The sequence below is a fragment of the Pristiophorus japonicus genome, chromosome 10 (assembly GCF_044704955.1).
Source record: "Pristiophorus japonicus isolate sPriJap1 chromosome 10, sPriJap1.hap1, whole genome shotgun sequence".
Taxonomy (NCBI): domain Eukaryota; kingdom Metazoa; phylum Chordata; class Chondrichthyes; family Pristiophoridae; genus Pristiophorus; species Pristiophorus japonicus.
This window is the reverse complement of record NC_091986.1, coordinates 61,056,084-61,077,010: the sequence shown is the minus strand read 5'-3', so window position 1 is coordinate 61,077,010 and position 20,927 is coordinate 61,056,084. Positions and strand designations below refer to the sequence as shown.

At 48.3% G+C, this 20,927-nt stretch overlaps 2 protein-coding genes across 6 annotated transcripts in view; one reads left to right on the top strand and one right to left on the bottom strand.

Annotated features, from left to right (window-relative positions):
* LOC139274997 (uncharacterized) overlaps nt 1-20,927 on the bottom strand; it is a 288,146-nt gene that overhangs the window by 43,440 nt on the left and 223,779 nt on the right. The gene's annotated exons all lie outside the window — the stretch shown is intronic.
* Nucleotides 11,073-20,927, top strand: part of LOC139274744 (UDP-glucose:glycoprotein glucosyltransferase 2-like) — a 164,106-nt gene continuing 154,251 nt past the window's right edge. Inside the window, exons 1-2 of the mRNA XM_070891431.1 lie at nt 11,073-11,141; nt 19,118-19,248. Coding sequence (XP_070747532.1) covers nt 19,127-19,248 — 122 coding nt within the window. The 5' untranslated portion in view covers nt 11,073-11,141; nt 19,118-19,126. The remainder of the gene's footprint in view (nt 11,142-19,117; nt 19,249-20,927) is intronic.

Genomic DNA, 20,927 nt, shown 5'->3' with positions numbered 1-20,927 from the left:
CCACTGTCCCCCCCAAGCCCCCACTGTACCCCCTCCCAAACCCCTGTACCCCCGAAGCCCCCACTGTATCCCCAACCCCTTGTACTTCCCCAAACCCCAGCTGTACCCCACTACCCCCCAAACCCTCAGTACCCCACTGTACCCCTGCACCAGGACCTCGCACTGGAACCCCTCACGCACTGTAACCAGGCACAGAGCCCACCCTCATAGTGACCTGTTCCTCACCCCCCCCCTGGCACACACTAACCCGCTCACCCAGTACAGGGTGAGCCCACACTCTCTCTAACCCGGCCCTCAGCCCTGTAACCCCACACACAAGCCCCACCTAGTGACCTGGCACACCGCCCCCACTCGCTCACCGCCCCGGCCTGGTTCCCCCCACTCACTAACCCCCCTCTCTGCAGCTTACATTGTGACACTTTGTCTCAGCTCTGTGGCAAAAAATGACACAATATTAACCTTTAAATGAATGCGAGTTGGCAATTGTTTCCCAGCAGTCAATGCCCATGCCAGTGACATATATCCGAGTGGAGGAGGAATTGGGACAATCCCAGGGTCTGGCTCTGAGCTCTGCATGGTGAAGATTGCAGATTTCCTATTAAACATAATGGTGCACAGTCTGTTTTGGTGCTATTCCAAAATGGTCTTGGTGAACTGTTCCTGCTCATATAATCAATTATATACTGTAGTTTCACCACTACTGTAACTGGTAAACCGTGTGTAAGTCAATGGTTCACCTTGATCATGTTTGGTATCAGTTTTGATGACATGTATACACTCCAAATGTGAAAGCACATCTTTTCTATTTACTGACCTGTGTATTTCCAGAACTTCTGGTTTTATTTTAGATTTCCAGCATTGGCAGTTATTTTTGTTGTATTTGCTGTGATAAAATGTCTTGCAAGATACAATGATTGTCTACAGAATAATAGTGTTGCAGTTGCCATGTCATATTGCAAAATATTTTATTTTGTAACTTTGTAGGTTAAGTATATTCTCGAGTTCAGTGTTACTCACCACTCCCATGTTTCCAACAATCTGGAGTGCCCCTTGTTTTGCTAATAGTTAAATGATAGCAATGGCCAGAGATTGCAATGGTGCATCTTTACAATATAGGCCAGCTACTGGATTGTATCATCCTGTGACCATCCTCTCTTTGGAAAGTGGACTGAGCGCATCCTGTCGGTGCGAGCCTCTATCTTTTTAAACCAACAGATTAATTAAGTGACATGGGGGAAAAAAGTAAACCAAAAATAATGATCAAGTACTTCACTTAATTTACATGGTGCCAGCCGTGGCTCAGGGGGTAGCACACTTGCCTCCGAGTCACAAGGTTGTGGGGTTAAGTCCCACTCCAGAGATTGAGCACATCATTTAGGCTGACACTTCTGTGCAATATTGAGGGGTGCTATTTTTCGGTGACACATTAAAACCGAGGCCCCATCTGCCATCTAAGGCAGGTGTAAAAGATCCAATTGGAATTATTTAGAAAATGAGAATATTGGCCCAGTGTCCTGGCCAATATTTATCCCTCAACCATATCTGGTCATCATCACATTGCTCATTGTGGGAGCTTGCTGTGTGTAAATTGGCTGTCACTTTCCTGCATTACAACAGTGACTAAATGTAAAATATTTAATTGGCTGTAAAGTGCTTTAGGATGTCCTGAAGTTGTGAAAGTCTTTTTTTTTCTTTCACTATTCGTCTCTGTACACGAAATAATAACGACCAGACTTGCTTCTTTATAAAACAGGAGCTAAATTCTCAGTGAAATGTACTGTGGCTTCAAATTGGCCTGGCTTCTCTGCTGGCACAATCTTAAACACAGAACCTATCTGCTGATTAAAAAACTGACTTAAAAAGGAGACCAGCTGTTGTGGGCAGCAGATTGCCCACCTGGAAATTGGACAAGTTTGCTACCAGACATATTATTCAGCAACCTTGGAAGATATACTGTGTATCTCATAATTATATCCGATCATCGGCCATTGACAGATTCAATTACTTGGAATGTTTGTTCACTCAAATACAATTGCCACTTCCAGTTGAGTATGGAGACATCTCGGCCTGACTTGTCTGCCAAAAGTTTCAAGCTGGGCAGCAAGGTGTCAAGAAGTTCTTCTTCGGTACAGTGCAACTGAAGTGATCCCTTTTGCAATCCAGCTGGGAATGGAAATTCTTTCCAGGTTGCAGGCAAAGTTAGCCATGACAAATCCTAATCCTGGGTTTTTAACTTGTTTCAAGCAATAGATAACCCAAATCAAAAGTGTAATACAGATTTTTTTTTAAAAAGTAACACTTTTATCACAGTCATACTGGAGAATCATGTACGATGTGAGATGCATGCAGTGTGAATTTTCCCCACTCGCCAAAATGCTGGCAGCTAATCCGTTTTGGAATGCGTTGTCCCTTGCTGTTGGAAGAAATTAGTGTAACTGAAATCTTGCCCAGTACAGCAACAATATGCTGTTCATCGACCTCATAGAACACATTTCTATTCTATAGACCATCATCGCACTTTACTGGAAGATTGGGATGAAGTACTGATTCACGGCCATTCAGACTAAGAGTTCCTGCAGTATATCGCTGGACTGTCAACATCTGAAGATAAAAGATATAATTGTAATGCGATATCTTTGAAGTATTTTGTGAATATGTAAACGTATGATATAATTGCAAGACAGGAAGTAGTAGTGTTGCAGTCAAATCACACTGACTTATGAAGGAAGGTTGAGCAGGTTGGGCCCACGCTCATTGGAGTTTAGAAGAATGAGAGGTTGAACTCATTGAAACACAAATGATACTGAGGGGACTTGACAGGGTAGATGCAGAGAGGATATTTCCATTCATGAAGGAATCTAGAACTAGGGGGCATAGTCTCAGAATAAGGGGTCGCCCATTTAGAACTGAGATGAGGAGGAATTTCTTCTGAGGGTCATAAATCTGTGGAATTCTCTGCCCCAGAGATCTGTGGAGGCTGGGTCCTTGAATATATTTAAGGTGGAGACAGACAAATTTTTGAGCTAAAAGGGAATAAAAGGTTAAGGGGAGCGGGCAGGGAAGTGGAGCTGAGTCCATGATCAGATCAGCCATGATCTTATTGAATGGTGGAGCAGGCCCGAGGGACCAAATGGCCTACTCCTGCTCCTATTTCTTATGTTCTTATAACACTATTGAAATATGCTGTCAGTGAATATAAATAAAAAATTAACTACTGCTTTTTAAATGAGTAAATGTTGTACTTCTTCAACAAAGAAAGACGTGCATTATATCGCACCTTTCACGGCCAGATGTCTCAAAGCGCTTTACAGCCAATGAAGTACTTTTGGAGTGTAGTCACTGTTGTAATGTGGGAAACGCAATTGTTGGCAATACTGAAGAGGATTTGCCATTTTTACATTTTTCATTCAGTATAAACATTGGGCACTCCTCATTATGAGAATAGGAAGGCAGCTATGCAGTAAAACTGGTTAATGCAGCACATAAAATAACAACACACAAATAACAATACTAAGCCAGTAGCTATGTCAGTTAATGGCTCAGTAGGTAACACCCTTGCCTCTGAGTCAGCAGCTAGTGGGTTCAAATCCCACTAATGCCTTGAGTACAAAAAATCTAGGTTGACTCTCCAGTGCAATGCTGAGGGAGTGCTGCACGGTCGGAGGTGCCGTCATTCAGATGAGACGTTAAACCGAGGTCCTATCTGCTCCTGGGTGGACTAAAAGATCCCATGGCACAATATCGAAGAAGAGCAGGGGAGTTCCCCGCCCAGTGTCCTGGCCAATATTTATCCCTCAGTCAACATAAGGAACAGATTATCTGGTCATTATCACATTGTTGTGTGTGGGAGCTTGCAGTACGCAAATTACCTGCTGCGTTTCCTATATTACAACTGTGACTACACTCCAAAAAATACTTCATTGGCTGTAAAGTGCTTTGGGATGTCTGGTCGTGAAAGGTGCTATATAAATGTACGTTTTTTTATTATCTCTTGCAATTCAAACTTTCCGAAAACCAAGATAACAAAGCTATTTGAATTAGAGAACTTTTTCAGAATCATTTATACTGAGTGTTGGTGAGTTTTTATGTAGGTGCAGTGTGTTCAAGGAGTTTGGTCTTGCCACTGTCAGCTGGAAATATGTTGGAACAGAGCAAATAATATGAAAGACTGAAGTGATTCTGTATGGTCAAGACCATCTTGAACCTCACAGTAAAAGTCTTTTCCTTATTCAGCTAGCTCCTTTGAAGAAGCCCCAGGTCTTTTCTCAACAGGAATGCTCTCTCTCCACACACATCCCACCCAATCTACTGTGTCTGCCCTGCAAAAAACTTTCTCCCAACTCACTTACAAAATCCCAACTGTCCAGCCTTTGGCCCTTCATTCAACGACATTTCAGCAAGGCTCTTACTGTGAGGGGCAAGAAGCAGTCTACCTCCCCCCCCCCCCCGACCCCCTCTTTCCCCCCCTCCCCCACTGACCCCTCTCCCCCCGACCCCCCCTCGTCCCCCGTCCCCCCCAACAACCTCTCCTCCCCTCCCCCCACCCCCCCCACACCGCCAGTAAATTGTCTGACTGCTTGTCCAATATCCAGTACTGGATGAGCAGAAATTTACTCCAACTAAATATTGGGAGGACTGAAGTCATTGTTTTCAGCCCCCGCCACAAACTGCGTTCCCTAACCATCGACTCCATCTCTCTCCCTAGCTTCTGTCTGAGGCTGAACCAGACTATTCGCAACCTTGGCGTCATATTTGACCCTGAAAGGAGCTTTTGACAACATATCCGCGGCAAAACTAAAACCGCCTGTATCCACCTTTGCCCCTGCCTCAGCTCATCTGCTGCTGAAACCCTCATTCGTGCCTTTGTGACCTCCAGGCTTGACTATTCCAATGCACTCCTGGCTGGCCTCCCACATTCTACCCTACGTAAACTAGAGGTGATCAAAAACTCAGCTGCCTCTGTGTCCTAACTCGCACCAAGTCCCGTTCACCCATTATCCCTGTGCTCGCTGACTTACATTGGCTCCCAGTTAAGCAATGCTTCAATTTCAAATCCCTCCATGGCCTCGTCCCTCCCTATCTCTGTAATCTCCCCCAGCCCCACACCATCCGAGATGTCTGTGCTCCTCTAATTCTGGCCTCTTGAGCATCTCTGATTTGAATCGACGTTGCCTGGACCCCAAGCTCTGGAACTCCCTTCCTAAACCTCTCCACCTCTCTATCTCTCCTTCCTCCTTTAAGACATTCCTTACAACCTCCCTCTGTGACCATGCTTTTGGTCACCTGCTGTAATTGCTGCTTATGTGGCTCGGTGTTTTGTCTGAAAACATTCCTGTGGCAGCGCCTTGGGACGTTTCACTATGTTAAAAGCGCTATATAAATTCAAGTTGTTGCATGTCCACAGTTCCTTAAAGGTAGCAGGACAGGTGGATAAGGTGGTTAAGAAGGCTTATGGGATACTTGTCTTTATTCGCAGAGGCATAGAATACAAGAGCAGGGGGGTTTTTGCTTGAACTGTATAAAACACTAGTTAGGCCACAGCCGGAGTACTGCGTGTAGTTCTGGTCACCGCATTACAGGAAAGATGTGATTGCACTAAAGAGGGTACAGAGGAGATTTATGGGAATGTTACCGGGACTGGAAAATGTTAGCGATGAGGAAAGATTGGATAGGCTGGGTTTGTTTTCTTTGGAACAGAGGAGGCTGAGGGGAGATTTAATTGAGGTGTATAATAATATGAGTGGATAGGAAGGACGACTTTCCCTTGGCAGAGGGATCAATAACAAGGGGGCAGAGATTTAAAGTAACTGGTAGAAGGATTAGAGGGGAGATGAGTAAAATCTTTTTCACCCAGAGGGTGGTGGGGGTCTGGAACTCGCTGCCTGAAAGGGTGGTAGAGGCAGAAACCCTCACCACATTTAAAAAGTACTTGGATTCGCACTTGAAGTGCCGTAACCTGCAGGGTTACGGACCCAGAGCTGGAAAGTGGGATTAGGCTGGGTAGCTCTTAGTCGGCTGGCGCGGACACGATGGGCCGAATGGCCTCCTTCTGCGTTGTAATTTTCTATAATTCTATGGGCCCAAGTTTCCACATGATTTGTGCCTGATTTTTAGGAGCAACTGGTGGAGAACGGACTATCTTAGAAATCGCAATTCTCCACAATTTTTTTTTTGCAGTTCTAGTGAGGTAGAACAGTTCTACTTTAGAACAGAATTTTTTCTTCAAAAGGGGGCGTGTCCGACCACTGACGCCTGATTTCAAAGTTTCCACAGTGAAAACGTACTCCAAATTAAAGTAGAATGGAGCAAGTGAAGATTTTTGTAGAACTGAAAAAACCTGTTCTACGCATTAAAAAATCAGGCGCAGGTTACAAATTAGGCGTCCAGAACGAGGTGGGGGGGTGGGGGGGGAAGGGAACTCATTAAATTCTACAATAAATCCTTATTTATACTTTACAAATATTATACAAATAAATCCAACCTGAATAAACATTTATAAGCAAAGAAAAGATTAAATAAACCATCTTCCTACCTGTGTGAAAGTTCTTCAGCCATCGTTCGAAGCAAACCGCCGTTTGTTGCCGCGGAGGGGAGGGAGGGGAGGGGAAGGAAAGGAGACAGCGGCTTGTTGCCGCGGAGGGGAGGGAGGGGAGGGGAAGGAAAGGAGACAGCGGCTTGTTGCCGCGGAGGGGAGGGAGGGGAAGGAGACAGCGGCTTGTTGCCGCGAAGGGGAGGGAGGGGAGGGGAAGGAAAGGAGACAGCGGCTTGTTGCCGCGGAGGGGAGGGAGGGGAAGGAGACAGCGGCTTGTTGCCGCGAAGGGGAGGGAGGGGAGGGGAAGGAAAGGAGACAGCGGCTTGTTGCCGCGGAGGGGAGGGAGGGGAAGGAGACAGCGGCTTGTTGCCGCGAAGGGGAGGGAGGGGAGGGGAAGGAAAGGAGACAGCGGCTTGTTGCCGCGAAGGGGAGGGAGGGGAGGGGAAGGAAAGGAGACAGCGGCTTGTTGCCGCGGAGGGGAGGGAGGGGAAGGAAAGGAGACAGTGGCTTGTTGCCGCGGAGGGGAGGGAGGGGAAGGAGACAGCGGCTTGTTGCCGCGGAGGGTGGGGAGGGGAGGGGAAGGAAAGGAGACAGCGGCTTGTTGCCGCGGAGGGGAGGGAGGGGAAGGAGACAGCGGCTGTTGCCGTGGAGGGTGGGGAGGGGAAGGAGACAGCGGCTTGTTGCCGCGAAGGGGAGGGAGGGGAGGGGAAGGAAAGGAGACAGCGGCTTGTTGCCGCGGAGGGGAGGGAGGGGAAGGAGACAGCGGCTTGTTGCCGCGGAGGGTGGGGAGGGGAAGGAGACAGCGGCTTGTTGCCGCGAAGGGGAGGGAGGGGAGGGAGGGGAAGGAGACAGCGGCTTGTTGCCGCGGAGGGTGGGGAGGGGAAGGAGACAGCGGCTTGTTGCCGCGGAGGGTGGGGAGGGGAAGGAGACAGCGGCTTGTTACCGCGGAGGGTGGGGAGGGGAAGGAGACAGCGGCTTGTTGCCGCGAAGGGGAGGGAGGGGAGGGAGGGGAAGGAGACAGCGGCTTGTTACCGCGGAGGGTGGGGAGGGGAAGGAGACAGCGGCTTGTTGCCGCGAAGGGGAGGGAGGGGAAGGAGACAGCGGCTTGTTGCCGCGGAGGGTGGGGAGGGGAAGGAGACAGCGGCTTGTTGCCGCGAAGGGGAGGGAGGGGAGGGAGGGGAAGGAGACAGCGGCTTGTTGCCGCGGAGGGTGGGGAGGGGAAGGAGACAGCGGTTGTTGCCGTGGAGGGTGGGGAGGGGAAGGAGACAGCGGTTGTTGCCGTGGAGGGTGGGGAGGGGAAGGAGACAGCGGCTTGTTGCCGCGAAGGGGAGGGAGGGGAAGGAGACAGCGGCTTGTTGCCGCGGAGGGTGGGGAGGGGAAGGAGACAGCGGCTTGTTGCCGCGAAGGGGAGGGAGGGGAAGGAGACAGCGGCTTGTTGCCGCGGAGGGTGGGGAGGGGAAGGAGACAGCGGCTTGTTGCCGCGAAGGGGAGGGAGGGGAGGGAGGGGAAGGAGACAGCGGTTGTTGCCGTGGAGGGTGGGGAGGGGAAGGAGACAGCGGCTTGTTGCCGTGGAGGGTGGGGAGGGGAAGGAGACAGCGGCTTGTTGCCGTGGAGGGTGGGGAGGGGAAGGAGACAGCGGCTTGTTGCCGCGGAGGGTGGGGAGGGGAAGGAGACAGCGGTTGTTGCCGTGGAGGGTGGGGAGGGGAAGGAGACAGCGGCTTGTTGCCGCGAAGGGGAGGGAGGGGAGGGAGGGGAAGGAGACAGCGGCTTGTTGCCGCGGAGGGTGGGGAGGGGAAGGAGACAGCGGTTGTTGCCGTGGAGGGTGGGGAGGGGAAGGAGACAGCGGTTGTTGCCGTGGAGGGTGGGGAGGGGAAGGAGACAGTGAGATGGCTGCAAGTGCTGATGTGCTGATGGCAATGTGCTTTTATTAAAAAATGTTGAAAAATTAAACAGCTACAAAGAACTACAAAAATGACCGAGTGCCAATGTTTCCTTCACACTGAGCATGTGCGAATGCTCCAATGCGCACGCGCAGCGTTGCCGGCAGGAAAAAAACTAATTTAAATAGTACCCGCCCCCTCCCACTTACAAAATCGGCGCGAGTGTAGGCTCCGCCCCCCTGGGCGCCGCGCCAAACAGACAAGGAGCTGCAAAGTGCTCGAGAATAGCGCGTTTTTTTTCTGGGGCCGTTTTAGGCGCGAAAAACGGGCGCCCAGCTCGGAGGGGCGCCCGTTTTTTATCCTGTGGCAACTTGGGCCCCATGTTTCTATGAAACTCCAGTTGTAGCACAGGTGGAGGGAGAGCGGGTGGGGGAATATGGGCATGGGTTGCTCCGCAGATCAGGCAGATTGGGGACTCCCAGAAACATGCTGAGGAGGAAGTGCAGTATGTACCTGTTTATAAACTTTTATATTTGTAAAATAATGAAACTTTAAAACATACCTATGTTTTATGGTAAGGTTTCCTCCAAGTATTGGGACAAAAGCCATTGTCACCACCACAAACTCCCTAGCCACCAATTCCATGCCTTGCCTGGCCACTATCTGAGGCCCAACCTGATCAGTCATCAGACCCTGAGTTGAGCTTTCTAACCCATATCCTCGCCATCTGCACGCGGCCTCAGCCCGTCTGCTGCTGAAACCCTTATCCGCGCTTTTGTTACCTCCAGAATCAACTATTTCAATGCTCTCCTGGCACACCTGCCATCTTTCACCCTCTGTAAACTCGAGCTGATTCAGAACTCTGCTGCTCTGAGCAGGGAGTCGGGCGGCTTACAAGAGGCCAGCGTCGAGTCGGGAGGCCCAGCGTCGAGTCGGGAGGCCCAGCGTCGAGTCGGGAGGCCCAGCGTCGAGTCGGGAGGCCCAGCGTCGAGTCGGGAGGCCCAGCAGGGAGCCGGGAGGCCCAGCGTCGAGTCGGGAGGCCCAGCGTCGAGTCGGGAGGCCCAGCGTCGAGTCGGGAGGCCCAGCGTCGAGTCGGGAGGCCCAGCGTCGAGTCGGGAGGCCCAGCAGGGAGCCGGGAGGCCCAGCGTCGAGTCGGGAGGCCCAGCGTCGAGTCGGGAGGCCCAGCGTCGAGTCGGGAGGCCCAGCGTCGAGTCGGGAGGCCCAGCAGGGAGCCGGGAGGCCCAGCGTCGAGTCGGGAGGCCCAGCGTCGAGTCGGGAGGCCCAGCAGGGAGCCGGGAGGCCCAGCGTCGAGTCGGGAGGCCCAGCGTCGAGTCGGGAGGCCCAGCGTCGAGTCGGGAGGCCCAGCGTCGAGTCGGGAGGCCCAGCAGGGAGCGGCAGTTTGTGAGGCCTCCAAGAGGCCAGCAGGGAGTCCAGGAGGTCGGAGGTCGGAGGTGAGGCCCAGCCGGTGCAGCTGCAGCAGGGAGGCAAAAAAGAAGTAGAAAGAAATGAAAGGTGACATCACAGCCAAGGGGGTAAGTGATTGGTAAATAGTTTTTATTTTTCCTTTCTATATCAGTAAGTAACCTTTAGCATTGTTGCCAATTTAAGTTTACCTCAGGGTTAAGTCATGGCAGGAGAGCTCAGACACATGTTATGCTCCTCCTGTACTATGTGGGAAGTCAGGGACGCTTCCGGTGTCCCTGACGATGACATGTGCGGGAAGTGTGTCCGGCTGCAGCTCCTGACGGACCGCATTGCAGCACTGGAGCTGCGGATAAATTCACTCTGAAGCATCCACGATGCTGAGAATGACGTGAATAGCAGTGTCTTCAGGCTTGTCTTTCGAACACACTTTGCCCCTTTAGAATTTTGCTGTAATGTGGCCCTTTTTGTTTTTTGCCTTGGGTTTCTCTGCCCTCCACTTTTACTTTTACTTCTTTCTATCTTTTGCTTCTGCTCCCATTCTATTCCCTCTGTCTCCCTGCATAGATTCCCATCCCCCTGCCATATTAGTTTAACTCCTCCCCAACAGCACTAGCAAACACTCCCCCTAGGACATTGGTTCCGGTCCTGCCCAGGTGCAGACCGTCTGGTTTGTACTGGTCCCACCTCCCCCAGAACCGGTTCCAATGCCCCAGGAATTTGAATCCCTCCCTGCTGCACCACTGCTCAAGCCACGTATTCATCTGTGCTATCCTGCGATTCCTACTCTGACTATCACGTGGCAATCCCGAGATTACTACTTTTGAGGTCCTACTTTTTAATTTAGCTCCTAGCTCCTTAAATTCGTTTCGTAGGACCTCATCCCTTTTTTTTACCTATGTCGTTGGTACCAATGTGCACCACGACAACTGGCTGTTCTCCCTCCCTTTTTAGAATGTCTTGCACCCGCTCCGAGACATCCTTGACCCTTGCACCAGGGAGGCAACATACCATCCTGGCGTCTCGGTTGCGGCCGCAGAAACGCCTATCTATTCCCCTCACAATTGAATCCCCTATCACTATCGCTCTCCCACTCTTTTTCCTGCCCTCCTGTGCAGCAGAGCCAGCCATGGTGCCATGAACTTGGCTGCTGCTCTCCCCTGATGAGTCATCCCCCTCAACAGTACTCAAAGCGGTGTGTCTGTTTTGCAGGGGGATGACCACAGGGGACCCCTGCACTACCTTCCTTGCACTGCTCTTCCTGCTGGTCTTCCATTCCCTATCTGGCTGTGGACCCTTCTCCTGCGGTAAGACCAGCTCGTTACACGTGCTACTCACGTCATTCTCAGCATCGTGGATGCTCCAGAGTGAATCCACCCTCAGCTCCAATTCCGCAACACGGACCATCAGGAGCTGGAGGCAGATACACTTCCCGCAGATGTAGTCGTCAGGGACACCGGCAGTGTCCCTGAGTTCCCACATGGTACAGGAGGAGCATATCACGTGACCGAGCTCTCCTGCCATGACTTAACCCTTAGATACACTTAAATTGGCAACAACAATGTTAAAAGTTACTCACTGTTATAGAAGAGAAAAAAGAAAAGAAAAACTACTCACCAATCACCAGCCAATCACTTACCCCCTTGCCTGTGACGTCACCTTTCTTTTTCTTTCTACTTCTTTTTTGCCTTCTCCCTGCAGCTGCACAAGCACGCCTTTTATAGGCCTCTCTCCGAAGTCCCGACTGCCTCTCCACGCGCCTCTCGCCGACTCTGGGTCCCGAACTCCCTGCTGTGCCTTTATAGGCCTCTCTCCGAAGTCCCGACTGCCTCTCCACGCGCCTCTCGCTGACTCTGGGCCCCGAACTCCCTGCTGTGCCTTTATAGGCCTCTCTCCGAAGTCCCGACTGCCTCTCCACGCGCCTCTCGCTGACTCTGGGCCCCGAACTCCCTGCTGTGCCTTTATAGGCCTCTCTCCGAAGTCCCGACTGCCTCTCCACGCACCTCTCGCTGACTCTGGGCCCCGGACTCCCTGCTGTGCCTTTATAGGCCTCTCTCCGAAGTCACCCATGATAACTGCAATCATAAGAAAGGACATTAGCTTGGATGATGTGGAATCGGTATGGGTGGAGCTGCGGAATACCAAGGGGCAGAAAACGCTCGTGGGAGTTGTGTACAGACCATCAAACAGTAGTAGTAAGGTTGGGGGCAGCATCAAACAAGAAATTAGGGAAGCATGCAATAAAGCTACAGCAGTTATCATGGGTGACTTTAATCTACATATAGATTGGGCTAACCAAACTGGTAGAAATGCGGTGGAGGAGGATTTCCTGGAGTGCATTAGGGATGGTTTTCTAGACCAATATGTCGAGGAACCAGGGAGCTGGCCATCCTAAACTGGATAATGTGTAATGAGAAAGGACTAATTAGCAATCTTGTTGTGCGAGACCCTTTGGGGAAGTGTGACCATAATATGGTAGAATTCTTTATTAGGATGGAGAGTGACACAGTTAATTCAGAAACTCGGGTCCTGAACTTCAGGAAAGGTAACTTCGATGGTTTGAAGCATGAATTGGCTAGAATAGACTGACAAATGATACTTAAAGGGTTGACTGTGGATAGGCAATGGCAAACATTTTAAGATCACATGGATGAACTTCAGCAATTGTACATCCCTATCTGGCATAAAAATAAAACGGGGAAGGTGGCTCAACCGTGGCTAACAAGGGAAATTAAGGATAGTGTTAAATCCAAGGAAGAGGCATATAAATTGGCCAGAAAAAGCAGCAAACCTGAGGACTGGGAGAAATTTAGAATTCAGCAGAGGTGGACAAAGGGTTTAATTAGGAGGGGGAAAATAGAGTATGAGAGGAAGCTTGCCGGGAACATAAAAACTGACTGCAAAAGCTTCTATAGATATGTGAAGAGAAAAAGATTAGTGAAGACAAACGTAGGTCCCTTGCAGTTGGATTCAGGTGAATTTATAATGGGGAACAAAGAAATGGCAGACCAATTGAACAAATACTTTGGTTCTGTCTTCACGAAGGAAGACACAAATAATCTTCCAGAAGTACTCGGGGACCGGGGGTCTAGTGAGAAGGAGGAACTGAAGGAAATCCTTATTAGGCGGGACATTGTGTTAGGGAAATTGATGGGATTCAAGGTCGATAAATCCCCTGGGCCTGATAGTCTGTATCCCAGAGTACTTAAGGAAATGGCCCTAGAAATAGTGGATGCATCAGTGATCATTTTCCAATAGTCTTATCGACTCGGGATCAGTTCCTATGGATTGGAGGGTAGCTAATGTAACACCACTTTTTAAAAAGGGAGGGAGAGAGAAAGTGGGTAATTTTAGACCGGTTAGCCTGACATCAGTGGTGGGGAAAATGTTGGAATCAATTATTAAAGATGAAATAGCAGCTCATTTGGAAAGCAGTGACAAGACCGGTCCAAGTCAGCATGGATTTATGAAAGGGAAATCCTGCTTGACAAATCTTCTAGAATTTTTTGAGGATGTAACTAGTAGAGTGGACATGGGAGAACCAGTGGATGTGGTGTATTTGGACTTTCAAAAGGCTTTTGACAAGGTCCCACACAAGAGATTGGTGTGCAAAATCAAAGCACATAGTATTGGGGATAATATACTGACTTGGATAGAGAACTGGTTGGCAGACAGGAAGCAGAGTCGGGATAAACGGGTCCTTTTCAGAATGGCAGGTAGTGACTAGTGGAGTGCCTCAGGGCTCCGTGCTGGGACCCCAGCTATTTACAATATACATTAATGATTTGGATGAAGGAATTGAGTGTAATATCTCCCAAGTTTGCAGATGACACTAAACTGGATGGTGGTGTGAGCTGTGAGGGGGATGCTAAGAGGCTGCAGGGTGACTTAGACAGGTTAGGTCAGTGGGTAAATGTATGACAGATGCAGTATAATGTGGATAAATATAAGGTTATCCATTTTGGGGGCAAAAACGCGAAGACAGAATATTATCTGAATGGTGGCAGATTAGGAAAAGGGGAGGTGCAACGAGACCTGGGTGTCAAGGTTCATCAGTCATTGAAAGTTGGCATGCAGGTACAGCAGGCAGTAAAGAAGGCAAATGGTATGTTGGCCTTCATAGCTAGGAGATTTGAGTATAGGAGCAGGGAGGTCTTACTGCTGTTGTACAGGGCCTTGGTGAGGCCTCACCTGGAATATTGTGTACAGTTTTGGACTCCTAATCTGAGGAAGGACGTTCTTGCTATTAAGGGAGTGCAGCGAAGGTTCACCAGACTGATTCCTGGGATGGCAGGACTCTCATATGAGGAGAGACTGGATCAACTGGGCCTTTATACATTGGAGTTTAGAAGGATGAGAGGGGATCTCATAGAAGCATACAAGATTCTGACGGGACGGGACTGGTTAGATGCGGGTAGATTGTTCCCGATGTTGGGGAAGTCCAGAATGAGGGACACAGTCTTCGGATAAGGGGTAGGCCATTTAGGACTGAGATGAGGAGAAACTTCTTCACTCAGAGAATTGTTAACCTTTGGAATTCCCTGCCACAGAGAATTGTTAATGCCATTTCATTGTATATATTCAAGAGGGAGTTAGATATGGCCCTTACGGCTTAAGGGATCAAAGAGTATGGAGAGAAAGCAGGAAAGGGGTACTGAGGGAATGATCAGCCATGATCTTATTGAATGGTGGTGCAGGCTCGAAGAGCCGAATGGCCTACTCCTGCACCTATTTTCTATGTTTCTATGTGCGTATCCTGCCTTGCACCAAGTGCCAGTCCACCCATCACCCTGTGCTCACTAATGGCTCAAATTTAAAATTGTCATCCTCATGTTCAAATCCCTCCAAGTCCTCGCTCACCCCTCACTCTCTCTCACCTCCTCCAGCCCTACAACTCTCCAAGAACTCTGCATTCCTCCAGCTCTGGCCTATTGCGTATCCCCGATCTCCTTTGCCCCAGCATTGACAGCTGTCCTTTCAGCTGTTTGGGCCCTAAGCTCTGGAATTCCCTCCCTCAACTTCTCTACGTCTCTCCCTTTAAGATGTTCCTTAAAACCTAACTCTATTGACCAAGCTTCTGGTCGCTAAAAGCTCCTTCTGTGATACATTTTCTTCTGATGAGTCATATGCAGCACCTTGGGTTGTTTTATTATGTGCGAGGCGTTGTGTTGTAATGGCTTGCTGTTTTTCTCTTTTCTAAGCTAATGAATTGAAGAAATCTGTGACACACAAAACATGTGTAGAATTTTGGTTTTGATTAACTTTAATGGGTGTGATGGACTGAAACTATTTTTGAAATATATAAAAGGCAGTAGTAGGGTTGAGCAGTTGTGGAAAAAGCCCAACAGAAGCTTCAGCTTGCAGTGTAATTGTGTCGTGTTGTTAAACGGCTCGGATACATACTTCTGAGTGAAGCAGAAAAATAAATGTTAATTTTTGACTATAATGTTCTGTCTGTATTTTCTTCCAATTCTGTGCTACTTTGAAGATGTGACAGGGTAAAAAGAGCTTAAACTGGCACCAAAGCTGTTAAATTGTTAACTTTTCGTTGTCCATTTGCTGTAACCTATATTCGTATTTTCTTGTCTTGATATTTAGATGTAAACATTTGCATTTTTCTCTCTGAGCAAGTAAACAAGTCTGTAAAATTGCCCTGCTTTCATCATTGGCTTCCAGTAAGCCAGTTGTTCGTTGGCTAAAAGTTGGTGTTAAGGTTAAGCATAATGAGCTGTATCTTGCACTAAGGGGCATCTCACCCATTAGACTTTTTACTGCACCCTTCAGTTCAAATATTTTGTGGCATTACCTGCTGGAAGTGTGAGTGAATAACCATGTAGCGAGGACAGCAGATCACCTGGGACCTTTGTCATGGCGGGACCAACAATGTATCCCCCACCAATGGGATTTCTGGGTTGCGAGAGGGATGGTCAATCAGAGTCAAATCAGGTACAGAAAGACACAACAACAACTTGTATTTATTTATATAGCGCCTTTAATGTAACGTCCTAAGGCACTTCCCAGGAGTGCTATAAACCATGGAAGGAGAAATTAGGGCAGATGATCAGTAACTTGAAAGGTAGGTTTTAAGGAGTGTCTTAAAGGAGGAACGAGAGGTAGAGGGGCAGAGAGGTTTTGTGAGGGAATTCAAGAGCTTACTCGGCAGCAGAAGGCACGGCCACTAATTGTTGCGTGGTTAGAATCAGAGATGCTCCTGAGCCCAGGATTAGGAGAGTGCAGATATCTTGGGTCCGTGGCCTGAAGGAGATTAGAAATAAGGAAGGATGAGGCTATGAAAGGATTTGAAAACAAGGATGAGAATTTTAAAATCGAGGCATTTCTTAACCAGGAGCCAGTGTTGGTCAGTGAGCGCGGGGGTGATGGGTGAGCGGGACTTGGTGCGAGTTAGGACACGGGGTCAGTGAGCGCGGGGGTGATGGGTGAGCGGGACTTGGTGCGACTTAGGACACGGGGTCAGTGAGCGCGGGGGTGATGGGTGAGCGGGACTTGGTGCGAGTTAGGACACGGGCTGCTGAGTTTTGATGACCTCCGTTTACATAGTGTCGAACGTGGGAGGCCAGCCAGGAGTGCGTTGGAGTAGTCCAGTCTAGAGGTAATAAAGGCAGGGATGAGGGTTTCAGGCATAGATGAGCTGAGGCAGGGGCGGAGGCGGGAATGGTACGGAGGTGGAAATAGGCAGACTTGTATGGCGTGGATATGTGGCCGGAAGCTCATTTTGGGGTCAAATATGACACCAAGGTTACAAAAAGTCTGGTTCAACCTCAGACAGGAGTTGGGGAGAGGGATGGAGTCGGTGGCTCGGGAACGCAGTTTGTGGCGGGGACCGAAAACAGTGGCTTCGGTCTTCCCAATATTTAATCGGAAAAAATTTCTGCTCATCCAGTACTGGATGTTGGACAAGCAGTCTGACAATTTAGAGACCATGGAGGGGTCGAGAGAAGTGTTGAAGAGGTAGAGCTGGGTGTCGTCAGCGTACATGTGGAAACTGACTCCGTGTTTTTGGATGATGTCGCCAAGGGGCAACATGTGGATGAGAAATAGGAAGGGGGCCAAGGATAGATCCTTGGGGTACACCAGAGGTAACGATGCGGGGGCGGGAAGAGAAGCTGTTGCAGGTGATTCTCTGACTATGATTCGATGGATAAGAATGGAACCAGGCGCGTGCAGTCCCACCCAGCTGGACGATGGTGGAGAGGCGTTGGAGGAGGATGGAGTGGTCAACCGTGTCAAAGGTTGAGAAGGATGAGGAGAGATAGTTTATCTTTGTCACAGTCACAAAAGATATCATTTGTGACTTTGATAGGAGCCGATTCAGTACTGTGGCTGGAAAGAAAGATTCGATAAAAGAAAGAATAGAAAGAAAAAGGAAGAAAAGACTTTAAAATGCATAAGTGTTAGATTTTTAAAAATCTCTGACAGCAACTAACTGCATTGAGGAATGAGATTGAATACTTAAAATTGTTCCCATTCTGGGCTGGAGAGGTTGCATTAACATGATCACATTGACGCAGAATTTGCGGTTGGTGTGATGGCACATGCTCCGAGTACACCATCATCTGCCTTTGAAATGGACATCAAGTTCCAGATTTCTGCATGCGCTAAATCCTGAACTTGCGATATGTTAAGTTCTGACTTGCCAGATCGTTTGTTCCGACTGTGAGATTCTTATTGCCTAGCAACTGGCCAGCAACTACGAAGTAACCTCTATGGTTGGTGCAAACAAGTGCAGGAGCAGCAGCTTAAAATATACACCAGTTATTAAAAAATCTTCAAAATAAACACCTATATCCATGTAACTACCTCTTGATCTCAATACAGCTCTACCAAGAATGAGAGCTTGATTTATTAATTTACCAGGGTGAGTAAGACTAAAAAATCGTGACTGGGCATTGGAGATTTTTGTTTCTTGATTTGAGCCCCGCCCCATGTGATCCCAGGTACGTGCGACCACCTCCGCAACAAAACAACCCAAGTTTTCGAAGGAGGCCTTGCACCACGTAAATGCAGATCTTTCGAAGGTCGGCAGCGTACTCCTAAGTTACACCATTGACCGCAATTTCAGGGGCATTGTTTAAAAAGGTTCTTGCGCTCTTAACATTTAACCAGACTTAACTTTCTGTAGTGAGTTTAATGGACAATTAATGTGCAAATCCAGAAAGTTCTTAAAAATAATAGGGAGGCGGTAAGAACGAGATGGCATTTGTGCGAAGCAAATGATGGTGATGTAAATTGACCGAGTTCTGCAGATTGGCAATTGGCAGCGTATCTCTTCAATGGTTACTTTTGCCGCAAAATCTGGCCCGGTAGTTTCTTAGTATAAATATTGAACTAGCAAACTGTTTGGGGAAACGAGACTGATTTTATTGGCAAAGCATTTACACTGTATATTACTCTAAGGTTGATATCTTCTTGGAAAACACTTTGTTTTTTTGTGCAATCTCTCCATAGTGACGAGAATCTACAGTGAAGATGCTTTCAGTTGTCTCAGGAAGGTTACATTATTGTATCAATTGCTTATTCTGCAACAATAGCTTTTATGCAAACATCTTGAAGCAGTACAAATTGAATCTTTTGCAACCTGTTAATTATTTTACATTGTACATTGTAGACTGAGGCTGAATTTTCAGCTTTGCCGTTTTCAGGGTGGGAAATTTACCGCCCGATTAACGTTTGCACTTTGTGGAGCAACTTTTGTCATTTGGACTTTGCGCCAGCGCAAAGGGAAATGTTGTACGACTTTCGCGAGGCACAAACGGGAACCTCGCCAACTTTAAGTGCGGGTCGGGAGTGCTCCGAGAGGCCTTGGGAGGGAAAAAATTCACACAAACATTCAAAAAACATTGTCCACACCCTTACAACACAAATCGCTGCAAGAAAACAAAAACTGTGACTTCCCCTTTTTGCAGTTTCTGCCCCTCACCGCTGCGGTCAGGGCTGGACCGCTGTGTTTTCGCTGGAGTCATCGCAGGGCGCGTTTGGGGCGGACGGGTCAAAACTTCTGCCGGTGTTGCAAGGAGAGCCGTTGCACACCTGGCACAGCTCTCGAGCACCGCAAAACCCGACCCGAGGATCACGCCCGGACACAAAACAGCTGACCGCCTCATTTGTCGCTGAGGAGGGTCAAAACCCGACGCAAACCTGGTCGCAAACAACCCCAAAATCCAGCCCATAATATAGCTCTTATCCTTTTTTGCTTTACTTCACCTCTAGCTACGAACCGAATGGAGTAATGCACTCGTTAACTCAAAGTTTTTTTTCTTTTCAGTTTCCAAAAATGTTGATCCTGCCATTCATTGTTCTCATTCTGAGGTTTTGCAACACTCGCGCATCCAGGAAAGGTGTGACTGCTAGTTTAGATGCAAAGTGGTCATCAATGCCTTTGTTATTGGAGACAAGGTAAGATTAATTTTAAAATTGTTTTGTATGCTTTTAACTTTACACTTTCTGCAGAACCTTCTTTAAAATTAAGCTACCATGATTTGCCGACATACTTCTGGGGTCAATATCTGCGCCATTTTTTTTGAGTAAATAAAAATCTCTTAAGTTTCCCCGAAGTTTCTGCACCAGCGTAATTCACTTGGGTAGGATTTTTTTAGATAACGTTTTTTTTGCATCATTTGAAGCAAATTTGCCCAAATTACATTTTTCCTGGGAAGGCCTATGTAACCACTCCCAAAAAACTTTCTGGGCACTGAAAAATCAGCGTACATTACAAAATGGGTGCAGAAAGACGCCATTGCTATTAGCCAAAGTTTTGGAGGGAATGAAGAAGGCAGAGAATATGCATCATATATCTTAAATTTTTCAAAGTCAAAAGGGAGAAATTGGAAGTCTAATGCAATCCGACCCTTGAACCCAGTGAGGAGACGATCGGTGGTGGGGTGGTACTTCGAAAAAATCTCAAATTAAAAAATTGCATTAGACTTTTTTGAGGAGGTAACCAAGAGGGTCGATGAGGGTAGTGCGTATGATGTCGTATATATGGACTTTAGCAAGGCTTTTGATAAGGTCCCACATGGAAGACTGGTCATAAAGGTTAAAGCCCATGGGATCCAGGGCAAAATGGCAAGTTGGATCCAAAATTGGCTCAAACGCAGGAAGCAAAGGGTAATGATTGATGGATGTTTTTGTGACTGGAAGGATGTTTCCAGTGGGGTTCCGCAGGGCTCAGTGCTGGGTCCCTTGCTTTTTGTGGTTTATATCAACAATTGAGATTTGAATATCGGGAGTATGATTAAGAAGTTTGCAGACAGCACTAAAACTGGCTGTGTGGTTGATAATGAAGAGGAAAGTCATGAGCTGCAGGAGGATATCAATCTACTGGTCAGGTGGGCAGAGCAGTGGCAAATGGAATTTAATTCAGAGAAGTGTGGGGTAATGCACTTTGGGAGGGCTAATAAGGAAAGGGTATACACATTAAGCGGTAGGCCACTTAATAGTGTAGATGAACAAAGGGACCTTGGAGTGCTTGTCCACAGATCCCTGAAAGTAGCAGGCCAGGTGGATAAGGTGGTTAAGAAGGCATACGGAATGCTTGCCTTTATTGGCCGAGGCACAGAACATAAGAGCAGGGAGGTTATGCTTAAATTGTATAATACTTTGGTTAGGCCACAGCTGGAGTACTACTTGCAGTTCTGGTCGCCATATTATAGGAAGGACGTGATTGCACTGGAGAGAGTGCAGAGGAGATTTACGAGGATGTTGCCTGGAATGGAGAATCTTAGTTATGAGGACAGATTGGATCGGCTGGGTTTGTTCTCATTGGAACAGAGGAGGTTGAGAGGAGACCTCATTGAGGTGTACAATATATTGAGGGGCCTGGACATAGTGGATAGTAAGGGTCTATTTCCATTGGTGGAGGGGGCTATTATGAGGGGGCATAGTTTTAAGGTGGTTGGTGGAAGGTTTAGAGGGGATTTGAGGGAGGGCTTCTTTACGCAGAGGGTTGTGGGAATCTGCAACTTGCTGCCTGGAAGAGTGGTGGATGCAGAAACCCTCACCACTTTTAAGAGATGGTTGGATGGACACTGAAAGTGCAGTAACCTGCAGGGTTATAGACCTAGAGTTGGGAATTG